At 36.0% G+C, this 19953-nt stretch overlaps 1 protein-coding gene across 11 annotated transcripts in view; it reads right to left on the bottom strand.

Annotated features, from left to right (window-relative positions):
• The window catches only part of LOC579520 (actin-binding LIM protein 1), a 53171-nt gene that overhangs the window by 32939 nt on the left and 279 nt on the right, over positions 1 to 19953 (bottom strand). For 10 of the 11 annotated variants that reach the window (XM_030985806.1, XM_030985808.1, XM_030985807.1 and 7 more), the window contains exons 2-5: positions 17739 to 17922; positions 13787 to 13879; positions 5332 to 5504; positions 389 to 515 (exon numbers count right to left, since the gene is read on the bottom strand). In XM_030985806.1, coding sequence (XP_030841666.1) covers positions 389 to 515; positions 5332 to 5504; positions 13787 to 13879; positions 17739 to 17922 — 577 coding nt within the window. The remainder of the gene's footprint in view (positions 1 to 388; positions 516 to 5331; positions 5505 to 13786; positions 13880 to 17738; positions 17923 to 19953) is intronic. The other variant, XM_030985811.1, reaches the window with a different exon arrangement.

Here is a 19953-nt window from a genome sequence, read left to right as displayed (position 1 = left end):
AACAAAAGACAGATAGTGAATGAAGAAGACAGGGAGGAAGAGAAAATGACAGGGAAGAAAAGGAGAGATAGAAAATAACTAAGGGAAACGATGAGAAGAGAAACAGAATAGGGGGAGAGAATCAGAAACAGAAGAGAAGAAACAAGTAGAGTGGAGACAGGAGTAGACAGAAACAGAGATAAAGAAAGACAGAAGACAGAAAGGGGAAAAGGAGAGGAGCAGGAGGAGTGAGAGAGAAAGAGAGAGAAAGAGAAAGACAGAGAGAGAGAGAGAAAGAAAGAGAGGGTAAGGAGAAAAAAATTAGGTAGTAACAAAATAGGGAGATCGAGAGGGGGCGAGGAGACACATAAACAGCGAGCTGGGAGAGGGCTAAAAAAAGTGCACTCACCTTCCCATGTACTCTCCCGTTAAGACCTTTTTGCATTTGTGACACTTGAAACACCAGACGTGCCAGTGTTTATCCAGGGCTACCAAGGCCTGCCCTTGTGTGATGTCATCGTTGCACTGCGCACATCCTACAAGATGGTGGAAGATAGGAAGAGAGAGCACAGAAAGATATCGGTTAAAGTTACCTGCTAAAGCTAGCTACTCGTACAGTCACAGTTTCTGCCATTTGCAGAAATGCTGTCCTGAAAAATAGGCAAGGCTTGCAGTGATTATCACCATTTTTTTCTTTTATTTGTCTGAAGTCATTGCTACGGAAGCATATTTAAAAATTTGTCCAACAAACCTGGATTTGTAATAAAATGTAATTTTTAAACTGGTGTAATCTGTATAAAGTAGTATATTTACACTGTAGTATATTAACACCGTAGGTTTACAACATGATATAACCATTCCTATTTTCATTTTTCTAGTTACTTCATAGTTTTTCTTTCTTTTATGTTTTACATTACAGCACATAGACAAATGAAATTTGTGATAGGCACTTTACGATAACTACAAATCATTATTATCATCATCATTTAGCATTCCTTTTCCACAAAATATGAAATACAAATTTAAATAATCATTTCTGTCTACAGACCCATACAGGCATACTTATTTACATAGCAGAAACCACTCTCTGAAAATACCCTCACCAAGGTAACTTAGAGAATGCTTCAGACTTGTAGTACACTCAAAATCCTCCGCTACTTTCGGCCCTAATTCCCAATCAAAATGCCAATTTGCCAGATTCCTTTTTTTGACATTGCAATCTTGATGAGCCAAGTGAAATGTGATACAGCAATTTTCTACTTTCAATTTCAGCGCCATTTTCATCATCAGATACTTGATCTATGTTAATGAATTTAAAATATTTTGATTTCCTGAAGTCTAGGGCAGCGTTATTTCCCCTGCTGGTTTTTAATCTTGATGATACTACATGTAGGTTAACCTCTCATCTGCTGAAAGCCAGAAGGGAATTAGCCAATATACTGATACATAGTTAACCCTTTCGCAACGATCATTCTACATTTTGTAGTTTGGCTCAATAACTTTTTTATTCAGAGCCTTAAAAATATGCCAGATGCAGGAGTAGAAAAGGAAAATATTTCTGCACACACTGCATCCTTTTTTGTTTCATGACAATCTTGTGTTTGATGTCAGGAATTCTATAACAAGCACTAAAATCCTTAAGTTGGCAACACATTGAGAAATTCAAAATCATTGTCTTTCGATTAGAATTTGCCATTTTTCAACTTCATGACCACATTCCTGCCCATATATATATATTGTTTTCAGAGACATAACGTTTTGTTAGAATAATGTAGCAATTAACGAAAAGTATTATTGTTGCCAATTTGAAGGTCAATATATGATCAACCTAGCCCTTAAAATGAATCCCATCCTGAAAGGGTTACAGCCCTTCTTGCTCTCAGTTTACAATACCCTATCACTGTCACCTTCTGAGAAAGAAGGAAGTTACTAAAGCTTTAAAATCTTGTTGATATTTCTCAAGATTCAAAGACATTTCACAAATTTGTTTGATGTTCGTGAGATGTTTACATAACCTGATGTCTCATCTAATTTACAACCACAAAGGCAATTTTGCACCACGATTTTTGTGCATACTAATTAATATCACCGGTCTGAAAATGACATACATTCTTATTTGACTTCATTTAAAATTGAGTTTTGAAAGACAATAAAGGTCAAGTCAGTATAAAAAAAATACAAAATAGATCTAATTGACGTCAACTGATACAGGAAAGCGTCTCGCATTAAAAAAATAACAATTCCATCTGAGATCAGATATTTATGTTATGATGACTAGGCTTATAAACAGACTGGCTAATCATTAATGAAACGTGGGTTTACAAATATGACAACCTTGATGCTGTTTATAGATAACATCGGATCTGAAACTAGACTGTGATGCTAGTGAGCATTGATTATCCTAAGAAACTGCGTCGTCTTTGTTTGATTTGGAAGGATTTTGAAGCATAAACGGGATTCTTTCTGCGATATTAATGACGAGGATGGAAGGACTTGAAAATCTAAATTTTATAGGTATGACGTCAAACATAGAACAGAACAAACAATTACGCCTTTGCATTACGTAAAATGTCATACAGGAACTATGCTCTGTTTTTACCATAAATATTACTTCCTTAATTGGTCTACCAAGAAAACAGTGTTTTTAAAGGATTACTACCCCTTCGAAAGGAATCATAATAATATTGCTCATAAATGTTTTCAGACTGGTATGAAATATAGAGGGTATAAACAACTTATAAATAAATTGAAAGGTATACAAGTGGGTCGACATTTTATGTACTATAAGACAATACCAAAGTCCATCGACATGCAAGTCAATAGCCAGTATTTCATAAATACTGCCAATGTTCTGGCATGACAACTGAATAGGTCATTAATTGTGTGAGCATTAACGTCTTAAAATAATATGATCATTATGGAAATGTAATAAGGTGAATTTACCACTATTATTAGGAAACGATTTTATCCAACACTTTTGAGCGCATTCTTTAAAATTCCCAATAATGGCGGTCTGTGGATGGAGGAACATGCGTGTGTACTACCTACGGATGTAATACACATTAACGAGCCAAACTCGTCAATCAACCTGCCACAGCGTTATATCCCGTACCTTATCCTGGACTCAGAGTGTAGTGGAGGGACAAACATGGGGGGCTTACGCACACCCATCTATCAACATAAGTGCCTTACTGAAGTTACGGCCTTCAATAACAGACTCTATTCAGTCGGCAAGCACGGGTTCTTGCCAGGGGAATTTATGTTCTGAAGTCAAGAACAAGATCAAGTATTGTATCTCCTGTTCTTGACTCGATATTAACCTTGGCATATTCAACTGAAAGACCTAAATTATAACCAATACACTAAAGCCAAGTCCCTCAGTAAATAGAGAGATATTGCAACCACCATATAAAGCAAATCTGTAATATGAGAAGCAGTTTAAGAAGTAGACAAAACAGTAAAAGTACAAGTAAAAAAGACAACATAATGACTTGAATAAGTAGATGTAAAGGTAGAAATAGAAGAAGAATTAAAAGTCAAAACAGATGCAGAATAAATAGATGTGGAAGAAGATTAACATGTAGAAGTAGTAGATGTAAGTGTAGCAGATGCAGAAGTAGTAGATGTAGAAGTAGTTGATGTAGAAGTAGCAGATGCAGAAGTAGTAGATGTAGAAGTAGTAGATGTAGAAGTAGTAGATGTAGAAGAAGTAGATGTAGAAGTAGTAGATGTAGAAGTAGTAGTTGTAGAAGAAGTAGATGTAGAAGTAGTAGATGTAGAAGTAGCAGATGCAGAAGTAGTAGATGTAGAAGTAGTAGATGTAGAAGTAGTAGATGTAGAAGTAGCAGATGTAGAAGTAGCAGATGCAGAAGTAGTAGATGTAGAAGATGCAGAAGTAGTAAATGTAGAAGTAGTAGATGTAGAAGTAGTAGATGTAGAAGTAGTAGTTGTAGAAGAAGTAGATGTAGAAGTAGTAGATGTAGAAGTAGTAGTTGTAGAAGAAGTAGATGTAGAAGTAGCAGATGCAGAAGTAGTAGATGTAGAAGAAGTTGATGTAGAAGTAGCAGATGCAGAAGTAGTAGATGTAGAAGTAGTAGATGTAGAAGTAGTAGATGTAGAAGTAGTAGATGTAGAAGTAGTAGATGTAGAAGTAGTAGATGTAGAAGTAGTAGATGTAGAAGTAGTAGATGTAGAAGTAGTAGTTGTAGAAGAAGTAGATGTAGAAGTAGTAGATGTAGAAGTAGTAGTTGTAGAAGAAGTAGATGTAGAAGTAGCAGATGCAGAAGTAGTAGATGTAGAAGTAGTAGATGTAGAAGTATTATGTTTACAGGCAATAGATGTAGAAGTAGTAGATGTAGATGTAGGAGTAGCAGAAGAACAAGATGTTAAGAAATTGTCCCAGAAAGTGACCTGTTTAAACTCCAGAAGATGAAAGAGTCTGGAGTGGTAAACTACTTCCCTTTCACAGAAACTGAAAAGGAGACTCAATTTGAGCAAAGAGAGATTAATGAGGATTCTTATGTTCTATCATCTAGTCAGAACTTGGGCAGCAACTTCCGGAGTATACAAACAGATAGTCATCTCACATCCCCCTCATAGATTTCTTTTTCTGAGAATGGTATCATTAAAGTTATTTTCCTCTATATCTATAAGAATATAAATTAATTCAAGATGTTATCATACTACTGAGAAAATGCATAATAATCACTCAGGTGGGTTCTAAAAAAATGAGATAGGGGATGTGATATGGGAAGTCTCTTGGAAGAAGAGTGTACAAATCTTTATTGAAACTGAATTGCATGTACACACAGTACCTCTAAATTTATATGTTAAAGCCCCACCGCACTACTTATAGCTACTTGCGCCCTCTATATAGCAAACAATGCCTTATCAGTGCATGTTGGTCCCCCATGATTTTCTTTTTCTTACGTTAATTGAGAGCTGATTTGATGAGAAAATCATCTGACAGGACCTTGCAGGGAGGTCTCATCCTCCCTGGCCAAACTAGTGCAGACAAGCTTTAGGTTGAGAGCTGAGGTTCTCACTAAAGAAGAATAAACATTTCTGAATTTCAAATTGCTACTCCATGGTAGAGGGCCCTCACTTTCACATGAGACCACTTTTCAGGAATTTTGTTTAGTCTACTGGTTTGCCACTGGAGGGATGTGCCAGTTCAAAAGATGACCAAAAGAACTAACCAAATCTACTAGATCTATTTTAGCACTAGAACAGGCACCCATTCTATGGTCACAAATCAGTTTAATTTGTCAAGTCTCTGAAACTTCCACATTTAGCACTCAAAGAGGACCAATTCTGGTCCAAGACTTCCCTACAAGGACCTGGTCTACTCACTGATAGCTCCCGGGGCAGATGACGTTTCTCTGGCTTTCTCCGGGATGATTCCGTTAGCCTTGATCTGTACGTCCCTGTTCCGTTTGTCGTTCGACGATCCTGGCACGTTGCAGGCGTCGCACATGACATCCTTTCCGTCGTACGTGACCTTCTCTCCCGGGGGTAGGGCAACCCTGAAAATATGATATAGCAGAAGAAAATAAATTATGTTAAAAACAACATCATAAGCTCAAATTTCAAAGAAGGTTTTATTTTCTTGAATTTTATGATATGTTGTAGGGCAACAAAATTAACAATATGTGGTAATGAGCTGGTAATGAATGTACAAAGATGTATTGTAAGTAGCCAAGGTGAATTATTACAAAAACAGGTTTTGAACATTTTTTTAGTCATCTGTCATTTGTAAAAAAATATCTGAATGTGAAAACATTTGCTTAGAATACTTGGTATATTGGATTGTTTGAGTTTAAATAATTTTTGACAAATAACACCTTAATATTAAAAAATAAACCGTTTAGATACAATGTAATTTATAAAATCAGTAAAATGTTGGATCTGACAAAATAGGGATCACATTCATAATATTGAGAGTTATTCTCTTTACAAGTCTTAAATGAAACAAAACTATTTATAGCTCAATCCTAAGAGCGCATCAAGCACAGGAAAAGAAGAAGAAAAAAAAACAGTGATACCGTGAAACTACAATGTATATGCAGCCCCTTTAGAGTTTTGAACCCCAACCCCTCTGAGTGCATGCATGACAAGCACATAGACCATAGAACCCAATCCCCTGTTGAGGATACTGTTGTGCCATTAACTGGTCAGACAAAGTTTCATGCAAATGACTGCATAGTGGCCCAACACCATCTTTCGAGAAAGCCTTGAACTTTGAGAATCATCAATATTCTCATTTAATTATGTAACAACAAGGCGACTGAAAGATTCATTATTTACAAGTATAGAATAATCAATATCTTCCTCATTTATTCAAATAACATGATAATGATTCATTAATAACAATTCACAGAAAATTGTTGAACAATTCAAGTCATTGTGTGCTGGTTAACTTTAAGAATAGTGCCATAAAAGTCACATTCAGGCTTGATTAGTCAATATTTTCTCATACATGTTATGTGCAAACAAGCCAAACATATCATTTGGCATTCCTCAGGTAATTGACAAGGTGGTTGTGCAATTCACAACCTGTAGGAGTAATAAACAAAGTCCACAGCATAGAGGGTTTTGTGTCCCAACCACTGACAACTTGACATAATAGTCAATATTTACTCCTGCAATTATTACTAAATAGTTTCTATTTTCTTTTTCGATACAAACATGTGGGTTAACATTTTCATGAAGTGACATTTCTAATTGTATGGCAATGATTGTTAAAAGCTAGATTAAATATATTATCTGTTCAGAGCCAGGAGGGCGTTAACTCTGTGTGAAAGTACATGAGTTAATGCCCTTCTAGCTTAAAACAGACATTATGTTACAATCAGGAGGGTTGTATGCTTATTCACAACTCCATATATGATCAATGCAATTAAATAAGCAATACATATATCATACATATGATTAAGTTTATTCTTTTCTTTTTCATTAGCAGAAAAAATCATGCAGTTTTTAACCTCAGGGAATCAAACTAATTTTGTTAGATAAATACTACTGAATTATTAGCTAGTAGTTAACGATTAGTCAGCACATGTAGAACTTGCTTTATAGGGCACAACAATTCTACATTCCAAACAAGGGAATTGTACTTAAAAGTACTTATCAGAACAATAATGAATCAAAAGGCATACATTTTGCTTTGCTGATTAAAGCGATATATTCTTTGAGGCAGACATATGTACTACAATACAATTGTATGCACAGAACACATTCCCGCTGGACGGGGATTGGTAGAATCTAGATTCTATCGAGCAATGCCAAGTTCCTCATCCCATTTTCTCCCATTTACAGAGCAAACTTTGCCCCTCGAGATTCATCCAAACCGGATCGTGTGGCAACACAGAATACATCTTTTATCATCTCCACGGGGACAGACAAGGGCGCCGTCATAAGAGTCGTCTCTCTGGCAACCATCTCGATCGGGCATCAAAGTCTCATCTATGTGGGTTAGCTTCTCTTGCCTGATAGCTTATAAATATCGCCATGAAAAACGGTGTCCGTGTCACGCCTTAATCCAAATTGCTTAACCAAGCAGAGAAGAGTCGTGCCACCTTTAACAATCGTGAAGAACGATACAGACCTCTAATTACTCTCAATTGTCTTGTTTACTCTTGCCATGATGCTAGATGCTTTGGCAAGACATTAATCTACAATTGGCACTCTCCACATGGGAGAGGTTAATGGAAACTCAACAGGGAGAGAATTCACAAATGCTTGAGTGCCTTATCACAGTAGCTTAGCTATAAAGCTGGGGAGTATCACAGTATTAAGCATTTTTTTATTCTAAGAAAAAACCACTTATCTATATCCAACTGATATCATCGTAATCATCTAAAGATACAACCAAAATAGTGAATCAAAAGTTGAATTTTAAGGAGAAATGCTTCTTTTCTTGTATTTTGTTCACGAATGCTCACTAAACCTTAACAGTGAACATGTAGAATAATTTACTGATGTAAGCCATTTTTCATTGATAGATATTTTTTTTTCTTTTTCGAAATCATCTCCATTATAAACAACTTCTAAGCATTGATCAAGTGTTCACAATTCATGCTGAAACCTTGGCTTCCTGTTCGATCCTGCATTTTCACTGTTGCAATTGCAAGACGAAAACCTTCAATATGTCTGTATTCAAAACCATTCTTCGAGCTTGGGCTTTAAGCAAATATGGACTGCAACATTGTCTGCGCAAAGGAGGCAATATTTGCTCTGTTCAATTAGTGTCTATATTTGAAGACACATTCGTCCCACGTATAGAAATGAACACATAGCAAAATGGTGCAAAAGTGGTTGCTGAGGATCAGTATTGAAACATACTTGATAAAGAAAACAAAGTTAGCATTTCTTTATTAATTTTGCTACATCTGCGATTATATTTGCCTTCTACTGTTCCAATTACTTCTACTGTTCCTATGACACTATATAATACTACATATCTTTAGAAAATATCAGTTATTGATGTTAATCATGTTAATACCTGTAGATGGATGTACACCATCGTTTTACAACTGCTAGTGGTAATAATAATGGTACTAATATTATGATTATGAAGAGAACTGATAAAACAAAACTTAATATTTAAACAATAGCTCTTATGTAACCAGAAAAATACTAATCCTATTTTTTTCTTCTCCAAATAATATGAGAATTCACACTTTTAACATTTCTTCTAATGAAAAGAAACTAATATCTCATATTCTATACAGTCTTAACAAGTACAACTGACATTTAAACTATTAATTGATACATTACTTGGCATGGAAAACTAAACCACTTCTTATATTTTCATTGTTCAGTTTAAGTCTTGTATAACATTTAACTTGGGGAATTCTACAAATACCACAACCTAATCCTGATATAACTCAGAGAAGCCATGATCTAATCTAGTTCCACAAATGGCTTTTAAGAATTACAATTATGTTTAATCACTTAAATGTCACATTAAATAATGTTACATTTGCCCCCCTCCCCTCCTTTAATAGGCTTCAATATAATCCTGACATTAATCAAAAGTCTGATTTGCCAGCACAAATATTCAGATTAGCAAGCCTGCATCATACTTTATCTTTTGAATTTTAAAAGGGATATCCATTCCATATTGGGCACACTACACAGATGTTTTGACAGGAAACTTGCCAATCATTGGTGTTCAAATGAAACGAAGGACCTCATTTTCATATGTCAAATACCATCCATTTGCCTACCTAAATCTTCTCACCCCTGGTCATCCTCTCTATTGTATGGCTTTTGACTTCTGGTTTTCCTAAAAACCTAATGCCAGATTTAAGGGTGCACTATTATTCCATGTCATGTGGCATGCCCAAGGGGGGGGGGGGGGGAGGGAATGTCCTTTCAACTTTTAACATGAAATGTACTTAAAAAGTGATAATTATTTACAAAAGCCTAGATCTGACCTTATACAGGAATAACTAATTCCTTAGAATACCTGCAAACCGTAACTTGTTTCATGGCACAGACTGAAAAAAGGACTTTTCATCAATGAACAATTCATTGATTTGAGTATCTTTTTCAACTTCAGACGCTTGCATCCTAAATAAGAACTTTTAATATTAATTGAACGCTGATAACGACTTGATATCGAAGATGGACATACATTAGTGAAAGAGATCAGAGTATAATGACGAATAGCAGACAAATCAGGAACCAGATCTATCTTTGAGAACCCAGGGGAAATTGAAAATAATCTTTTCCTCTATATAGAGTCATCATTTTTATGAATTGGTAAAGATGACAGAGAAAATATGCAGCAATGTGGGTAGCTAAAAGGATTCGTTCGAGACAGATACATACAGGCAGAAATCCCCTAAACATACGTCTTCCCTCATATAATGTGATGTACTCGTATTTTAGTCTACGTATTTACGATTTCTCTTCATATTCTGTGGTGCTGTAAAGTGCTATGGTTCCTTTTTTTTTACCACTTAAGTATTTTATATTATTTTTATAGCTATGCTGTATGCTTTCTTACATTCATTGTGTTTAAATTTTAACTTAATTTTGCACTTCAAAATAGACAAAAATATATATTCCTTAAGAGTCACTACTCGTTCAAAGGTATTTTGATTCAATTTTATTATTACTCCTTTTTTTTGGGGGGGGGGGGCTATGGAAAAAACATAAAGAAGGCTGGATTATTTGACAAAAAATGTAATGTGTAGATAAATAGGGCTATTGAATTCTTAATGTATTTTGTAAATTACTTTCAATCATTCAGGCTTTCTAAATTGTTAGAATCACAATGAACAAATAACACTTCCAATTCATCTTGCAAAAGTTAAATAATCCCTTGAATTCTCTGCAACTCTGCCATCAATATGAACTGAAAAATCCAAAGATACAATCCATTACAGGTCCTCTACAGTGACACAAAAGTTTTTACAAAATTGGACAAATAAATCACTTCAGACTACATACACGACACCCCCATAGCGCGATCCATTATTCCAATCAACAGCCATCTTCCTGTCCAGACTCTATTCATTACCCCATCCCGTTCCCACAAAATACTTTTCCCTAGATTTGATTCCCAAAGATGTATTTGCAAAAGTAGGGGGCGACTGAGAAAATTTGCCAAATCCCAAAGACAAATTTGTAAAGGCAAGCTCGGCGCGGCGGATCGAGAGAGTTTGCGGTTGAACTAGATAATGACGAAGAAGGGAAATGAGATAGATGGGATGCAAATAGATATGTAGGGGAGTATGTTGCCAACTATATGTTTCTTGTCGCCTGTATCAACTGGTAGATGGGGGGAAATGGAGATGTCTTTGTTTGTCTGTTCAGCTCCAGCTGCTGCAGATTTTGGTTTTTCTTTAATGGACTGGCTTTAGCGGGATGATGTTTGAATGCTTTTCAAGATTTTCTGCATTGATTTTTGATGTCAAAATATGAAAATGATACTGCATGGATTATGATTACAGATAATTGTTTCAATAAAATGCCAGGACTTTGTAACTGTCAATGTGACTTTGGCATTCAATAACGAAAATGTGATGCCAGTCTGATTTAGTATAAAAACTGACAGTTACCAAGAAACCTGAATTTTGTTTGATAAATCTGTACTTTTGTTTCTCCATTCACAACAATATCTAAGGAAAGGGGCAAATTATTGCTCCATTCAGTTTCTGACTTGCCTGAATCTATTTCTTGCATGATCATTTTGAAGAAGAAAACTGTTTTGAAAATGTTTCATGTGTCCTTCATGCTAAAGTGATCTGTACTTCTTCATATTTCGGGAAGGAAAAAATTATCTCATTAAAAAAAAAAGATGAAGCTTTTTAGCGAATAGGTTTTCATAGATTCATGTTTTTTTTCTTCTTAACTATATGCCAGGGATGAGAATATTACGTCACCCTGGCTGCACCGACAGTGACATTGAAATTAAAAGCATAGTATCACTCATGACAAAAACACATATGGCAAACGAGAAATATCATTAACAAATCTATCACCTCTCCAGGTGGATGGGAACAACAGATGAAGAATAAGATTTCTTAAACATCAGTAATCAGGACTATATGTCTTATACAGATATGAACCCCTTAATCCCTTCCCTACTTCTATCCACACCCTACCCCCTTCTACTCTCCTACCTATTCATCCCACCTCACTCTTTTAATGACATCCCTTGCCCTTATACTCACTCCACCCCTTTACCCCCACCATAACCCTTAACCCTGCCCTTACCCTTTTACTCTGCAACCTATTTACCCCTCCCTCCTCCCCCGACTCCTGTAATGCTACCCCTTGCCCTTATATTCCAACCTCATTGCCCCTTATAACCCCATTCCTACCCATTTACCCTGCCCCTATATGTTACAATTCCTATACCACTACTCCACCCCTACTCCTTTACTATCACTCTTATGCCTTTACCCCCCCCCTCTTCAATATACGTTTACCCCCACCGTTACTCCTTTGCCATCATCCCTATACCTTACCCCTTCTTTCAAAATCAACTTTTTATCAAAGTCAAGATCGCATCTTATTAAGAGACAAACTCCCTCCCCCCTATCCAAATTCTTTACCCCGCCCGACCCTTATCCTTAAATATGTGCTATAGCAAAGTAAAATTGTATCCAGTGGGTTTATAATAAGGACCATGTCTTATACAGATATGAACTCCTTCATCACTCCCCTATTCCGTTACCCCGTCACCCCCACTTCCTAACCCCCTCCCCTATTCCTTAGCCCCCTCCTCCATACGTTCATTAAATGAGATAAATCTCCTCTTCACTGACAATCAATTATCAGGAAATGAAATGTCTGCGTTTGGAGCGTTGCATCAACTCTGAACATTGTCTTAATGACGAGGCATTAATTGACTGATGATCCGCCATGTGTCGACATTTCAGAAGATTAAAAAAGAAGAAAAAGATGGGAGGAATCCGAGAGTTTCGTTTCTAATAAAGACGGGGCCCACAAGGGTAATTGAGTCGAGGAAGGATGAAATGTCATCAGTGAGAATTGGATAGAGTTACCTCTCTGATTGATAATCAAATTAAAAAGAGAGGAGAATGTTTTTGGCATGATCTGCAAAAGGTTATTTTGGGTAAGCTTTCGAGGACGCATCTGGAATTTGTTCTCGCTCTTTTCCTGTATCTTTACATCAACACATGACGTAGCATACTAATGGGATGTTAAGAGGGCTAGTTTTTGTCATGAAGTGAAAAAACATAATTTCCACTTTGATTCATCTTACATTACTGATTACGTAGAGGTGTTAATTGCGGTCTAGGGGATAAGTCTCTGGACTGTGAACCACAAGGTACAAGGTTCAAATCCCGGTTGCATCACGAATGTCCTTTGGCAAGACATTAATCTACAATTTGCCACATTCCACCCAGGTGAGGCAAATAGGTACCTGGCAGTAATTATTTGCTTTAAATGCTTGAGTGCTGTAAAGACAGCAATGGCAGCCGTACATGCTAAAGCAGGGGTAATAATAATGGAACACCAGGAGTGGCAGTGTGCCAGTCATGAGCACTATATACAAGACTCCAGTATTATTATTATCATTATTATTTGATATGCTAGAAACATTGTTTGCTCTGAGCAAGAAGGGTGTTTATTCTATGTTAAAGTTTTTGAGTTAACATCATTATGTCTCTCAGCAATTTATTGCTAAACAGTTTGTACATGCAGGCTACATGTACATAAAGGGGTTAGAAAGATTTTACCTTACACACATTTTAGTTGAAAGTCACTAAGTTTAAATATCTAATCAAATTAGTACTTCTTCAATAACTCATTAGAGTCATGAATATATATATGTAGACATGCTTGCTAAAAGATCAACACTGGAATGAATTACAGGCAATATATAAACATACAAAGCGTTGAAAGGAATACAAAGTGGGAGGAAGATATTGGGAGACCTATTAATGATGCAAGAAGTGAGTAAAAGTTAGAATCTTCCATCACAAAGTACACAACGAAGTGAAGAAAGGGGTAACATGACACATACAATGATGACAGTGACAATGAAAACAATAATGACAAACAGCAAGTATTAGGAGATAACTTCTGCAAGCATTAGATGCATCCAATGAAGGCAATTAATATCCAACAAGTGGCTGAATAAGATAAATTTGAAGAAAGAAAAAAAATTAAAAAGCACTGAATTAGATACAGACAGCTAGTCACACCAGAGCAACATGCCCCATCAGAAACAGCAGGTGAAGAGGAGTTGTTTACAATGTTGTTAAAACTGTTTACAACTTTGTTTACAATTTGTATATTCTTTGTTTGTTTGTTTGTTTACCCTGTAGCCTCTGTGATGCGCTGGCACTGGAGACAGAGACAGCAGTTGGTGACCGGGTCATAGGAGACGTCCTCGCCCCCTACGAAGGAGTGCCTGTGAGGTCACATGGGGTCACATGGGGTCAGTAGGGTCGTTGGAGGTCATTGGGGTCATATAGGTTGGATATGTGTTTGTTAGTGTTTACATCAATAGGGGAATATTTGCAAGATGATGGTATTAAAGAAGACAAGGGAAGATGAAGAGAAATTTGACATTTGACAGACAAACACGGCAACAAACAGACAAAGATTTTTAAAACATGTCAGACAAAAAGATAGAAAAGGGGCAATATACATCAAATGAAAGCACAGTTTCACACAAATGAGAGTTTGTTTTCTCAAAAAGCAGAGAGGCAACACACATACATGTACATATTTAAACAGGATAATCCAAGCGTGGGTAGGATCATAAGGGAAATGAGAAGGAGATTGGAAATGGGAATAAAAGAAAGTTGAAAACAAATTAAAGGTCATGAAGTGGAAATCATAATACCAAAACTCATAACAGAAATATGAATGAAATAGAGGAACATAATTATTGGAATAAAATAAAGATTACACAGCAGGATGTAAATCTTATGAAGATGACAGCATCTAGAAACAAAATATGAAATGAGCAGTACTCTTAAAATAAATAGTAAAAGCTCAAAGTTTGAAGAATGAATGAAAAAGACACATGCAAATCAAAACCATATACATAAAAGTAAAGAAACTGTGGTCACACAAGTCATATTTTGAGAAGATGAAATGCTAATCAATAACTGCAATTATGATCTTAGGATAATCAATTGTAGTTGAGAGGCCAACATAATAGCAAATCAAACAGATGATAAGATGATTCAGGTAAAATGAAACACAGACACAAAGTCATCACTTGACAAACAGAAAGAAATTATAAATAAATTGAAAAAATGCAGAGATGCGTGATACAGGTTTATATATATAGCAATTAACCATACAGCTCATCTTTTAGGACAAATGAATGTTAAACTTGGAATTGATTCTAGGTGGCCTTATTATCTGGAGTTGTATATTCAAAACAGCTATCATGGTAAGGTGATTATTTGAGGACAGTTGGATCTTCAAAGTAATCTTCAGTTCAGGTACTCACAGAAAATAAATTATCATAGCATTAAATGAAACTTCTAATGAAAGTTCATGACTATTAATATACATCTGCTACATAAATGTGATAGAAAATCCATGAAAGTTGATTAAAGTATAAAGAGAAATAAGAAAATAAGCTGTCCTTCCATATTCATGAAAAAATAAAGCACTGAAACACATTCCAGGAAAAATCTATCCGATACAAAGGGACTCATAAATGATTTGATATTTCAACAGATAAGAAACCTATCAAATATTTGTTTTTCTTTGATATTCAGTTTGTTGTCACAAAGTTGTTTGCATTAATGGAAAACTTCCTCCATTTAGAAGCAGTTGTCAAAAACGTGATTTCCGACTCAAAGTCCTCATATAAATTCATCGGGGAAACCTCAAATACAATAAATCATAATTTGAATAGCCCCGGGTGAATACTTGGCATATTTCTGTACATTTTACTATTCTCCCGGAAGTCTTTCCCCACTGACTCACAATAGATATTTGGCTCATTTATCAAGCTGAATGAGACACCTCGTGATGAAAAGATTTTTTTGTTGGTCTTCGGGAAAATGCTTTGAGTAGTTGGCCTGTACTTTGATATAATCTTGTCCATGGACATACATGTACTGTGTATAATCAGGGTTACGTTGTGTTGCTCTGATTATTTTGACATCGAAGGTTTTGACATTTGGTAAATAGTACTCGGATTTATGTAGCATGCGTACAAATCTTACAAGCATACTTTGCTCTATGGTAGCTGATATGTTTCATCTTATACATGTACTCTAAAATAAAAATTAATTAGATTCTTTCTCTGGTACAGCCCTTCCTACAAATCGACTGACCAGCAGGGCCCTGTTTCACAAAACTTGTTATCAATTATATCAAATGATAAATTGCTGTGACAAATTTTCTCTCAGTCAAGCAGATGCTAGTAGCTTTTAGTAGCTTATTGTATAAACTGGTTATTGATAACCAGTTTTATGAAACAGGGCCCCGATTAATTTTCTACGTACAACACAATTGCAAAAAACTTTATAGAACTCAACCCAGTGGTATATTAAAGAGGTCTAATATTAGGAACCTCCAACCACATAAGAAATTTGAAAAAATATGGAAACAGGCATCCAACAAATCAGATTTGAATGTCTAATTCCAGATATATAATTTCTAGACTAAAAAAAAATGGAAGTAATTCAAAATTAGTTTGACCGTTAAATCTGTTGATTTGAGAATAGCTCTCTCTCTGCAGCAATATTAGCACTAGATTTTCATTTCTTACAATGAAGTTTCAGAACCTAGGACTGTAAAATTTCACACACGATTTCTGAAGGATATATTTTTAAGCACTCGCCTAGTTTCACGGAGTTTGCACAAGTCTACAAAAGGGATTACTGCCTTTAAAAGAAAGAATGTACATGATTTCAACTTCATTGGAGTTCATCTTCAGTTTTTATATTCAAACATGTATTGGGTTAATCCCAGAAGATGACTTCCCTGCAAAACACCATCTTTTGTGACTCCTGCATTTTCCTCTCATAAATATCCACGATCATATTTCATCCAACAAAACATATACTTCTTTCAGATATTCGCTACAAACTCCCCCAGGATGCGAGGGTTGGCGAAAACAAGATTTTTACGACAGTCCATCTCTTTCTTTCACCAAAAAGGGCCCTAAATTCTCTTGAGTCGTCTCATTTTTCAACAGATCCTCCCTGTCCGTGGCATATGGCACACAGCTGCTATTTGCATGTTGCTGATAGCCGATGACATGACCCAGATAGTGACGTTTCTAAAATATTTGTGATTTCGAGAAAGTACAATCACACAAGTGTATCCATTTCTTAACATTGTTGAGATGGGAAGCAAAAACTGATATACAAATTTTGATTATTTACACTTTTTCTCATATTTTTACCCCCAAATTCCCAAATCATGATCCCTCTATAATATTTCATCTCCTGAGGCTGGATGGGCATTACATGTGTTACTTTACGACCTCCTTGCTGTCAGTAAATGATCTAGGTTTTGACCACATAATTCAATGATCCCCATGAGGGCATCAAAGGAAAATATTCATCTGACTTTGATTACTGTCCATAACTGGAACATATGGTTATAACCATTTCAATCAACCAACGAGTTCACAAATGTTTATATACATTCATATTGTAGTTTTGTTGAATTAGAATCAGAAATCCTCTAGCACTTTGACCTGTTGACTACCATTTGCATTTATTTATTAAAGAGGAAGACCACCATGATATTAAGTTGGTTTTAATAGGAGCAGAAAAATGAGAGAAACCGGTCAGTGCAGGTTTGAGCAAAAACTTTCACTAATTCGTTTTTCTCATTTTTGTGCTTCTATTAAAACCAAATTGATATTACATTGGACTTCCCCTAAGTTTTACCAGGGTGGCTTCACCCATGATTTTTGACACGGTTTTACAAGAAGGCCCTGTGATCCCCTAAGAAATTTCCTAGATTTTGATACATGAACAACTGGATACAGTATGACAGGCACCCTACGTGACACACAGCCAAAAGACTGACGTTCAGGAGGACAAATTAGAGACCCATTTAGGACTAACAGCCCACAAGGCCGATTACAGCCTGGGAGACTGACGGCCTACGAGACCACCTTCAGTCTAATGAACCCTGAGAAAATTGACACAGGGCCGACGAGACCGATATCTTTGGCCTCGCCGGCCATCGGTCTCATCAGCTATCAGTCCCACAGGGCCATCGGTCTCATGGTCCGTCCGTTCGATGAACACAAGCAATGAGTTGAAAACGTTTCCACTCACCCGCATCTTGCACAGACGAAGCAATACTTGTGGTAGGTGTTGCCAAGGGCCGTCACCACCTCTCCTTCAAGGTACTGTCCGCAAGCCTTGCACTTGGTGCCGTAGTTGTCCTGGTAGTCTGCGGCACAGTAGTACTTGCCGTTCTTGATGAAGAACCCTCCCTGTCCGAGGCCTGCTGAACACACTGCAAGGGGGAAAAAAAGGGAAGGATAGTTTTAAAAACTAATCATCTGTGCTGGATGAATAAATATATTGGATAAAGTGCTTCAAAGTAGTAGTGTAGTGCTTCAAAGAAGGGAGCAAAGTACAGTTAAACTTGTTTATAACGACCGCCCAAGGGAAACACAAAAAGTGGCCTTTGTAGACAGGTTCCTTAAGTACATGTTTAAATGAGAAACCATTTTCAAAGGAAACAAAAAATGTGGTCCTTGTAGACAGGAGGTCACTAAATCAGGTTCGACTGTATGTGCATGGATAACAAATGTATTTCAAGAAAAAGACATTCTCAATTTTTGAGTGATAACATGTTATGTTATGCCCAAATAACACTAGAGAGAATCTTCATGTTATAAGTATGTCATTGTGTGTAACATGAAAGATTGATATTTGAAATAAAGATAATCTTATATTTTCTCTACTCTTTAGGCATTGAGGTTTCAGTTACATGTATCAATCGTGATGAATTTAAATAGTTTATGCAATTTTGCCATCAGTTTTTAAACACTTTGGAATGTAAGGGAGGGGCTACAGTACATATATATATCTAACATACCTTCCAATCAAACAGGAATGAGCCGTAAAAACACTAACTGAAATAAGAATGATTATGAAAACAGCTCACATGGTATTTGAACAAGTGGCCATTAAAAAATACCAAACACTTGTTAGCATTCCCAATCTGCAGTGCACACAAATCATTCCAAGAATATTTACTGAAGCATGTCATAAAACATATTTCATACAACAACAATATTGGTACCTGTATTGTTGTTGGTAGAGGCACTTAAATGTTGAAATTACTATGTTTGTTAATGTTTCTTTACAGTAAGAACAAACCCCATATATTCCCCAGTATGTTCATAAAAGCATTCAGCATAAACCTCTAGAAGACATTCTCCCGTTTCATCTCACAAACATAAAACCATAAGTCCAAATGACAAGAAATTAACAGACTAAAAAAGCCCTCAAAACTAACTTCTAATAGAAAAAAGTGTCATATTCCATCCATTTTGAACCCAGAACCGAAATGAATCGCAACATTCCATCATCATCTTTGCAAATTGGCGATGTCAGGCGGTTTCACTTTTGATAGCACAGTAATACGAGAGAGCCACAATTTAAATTTCAGGGCTCAAGTTTAAATTCTAAAGTACCCTACTTTTGAAGCCGTAATGGAAAATTAATGGGGCCATTTTTAGCTCGCCCAAGATTGGCATCCCATTTCATATACATGGAGTGGAATAACTTTTTCTCCAATCTCAGCTATATAAAAAGGATACAACAAATATAATATACTGGTAATACATGTACATATCATCATATTTCCAATTGTGATTAAATATGGTGTTGATTTCAAAACGTATACATGTATATAATTTGTGTATGCAGTATATGCTCGAAGCATTCTGCTCTGATTTTCAGGGTGTTTTTTTTCTTTCTTTTATTGACTTAAAGTCTGCAGCTGAAAGAATCCCCTGGTTACAGTAAATAGATGACTGCATGTACATAACTGTGCGCAAACATGTGCAGGTTTCATGTACAGTTGCAGGTTGCTTAATCAGAGAAATATATACCCCTCAAGGTTTCCCTGATATTGATTAGAAAGATATCGCTTCCTTCTGAACTTTGAAATAAAATTATTGAAGAACACAACAGCAATTGATCACTTTATCACTAGGAATTTTGGACAGAATTATCATTTCTTGTGAGTACAAAGCATATTTAAAGCCATGCAAATGACACTGTGATATAAATAATATCATTGCATGGCTAATGGTCGATCCATTGATTGATCGATGCTATCAAAAGAACATGTTGATTTGTTGTAGCTTCCAGGGACCACCAACAGAATAATTGGTCATTAGGACACCCAAAAATTAATGATCAACTCGATGTGCACATTACGTTTATTACTACAACTGGGACAGGCTCTAAATCTTAATCCAAACAGCAATTTGCCTTCTGACCGACTTCTTAATGTACCAAAACATCTCAG

Source organism: Strongylocentrotus purpuratus, unplaced genomic scaffold, assembly GCF_000002235.5.
Source record: "Strongylocentrotus purpuratus isolate Spur 01 unplaced genomic scaffold, Spur_5.0 spur5_scaffold_15, whole genome shotgun sequence".
In the NCBI taxonomy this organism is placed as follows: Eukaryota; Metazoa; Echinodermata; class Echinoidea; order Camarodonta; family Strongylocentrotidae; genus Strongylocentrotus; species Strongylocentrotus purpuratus.
The sequence above is the reverse complement of the archived record's forward strand: the minus strand, read 5'-3'. Positions and strand labels throughout refer to the sequence as shown.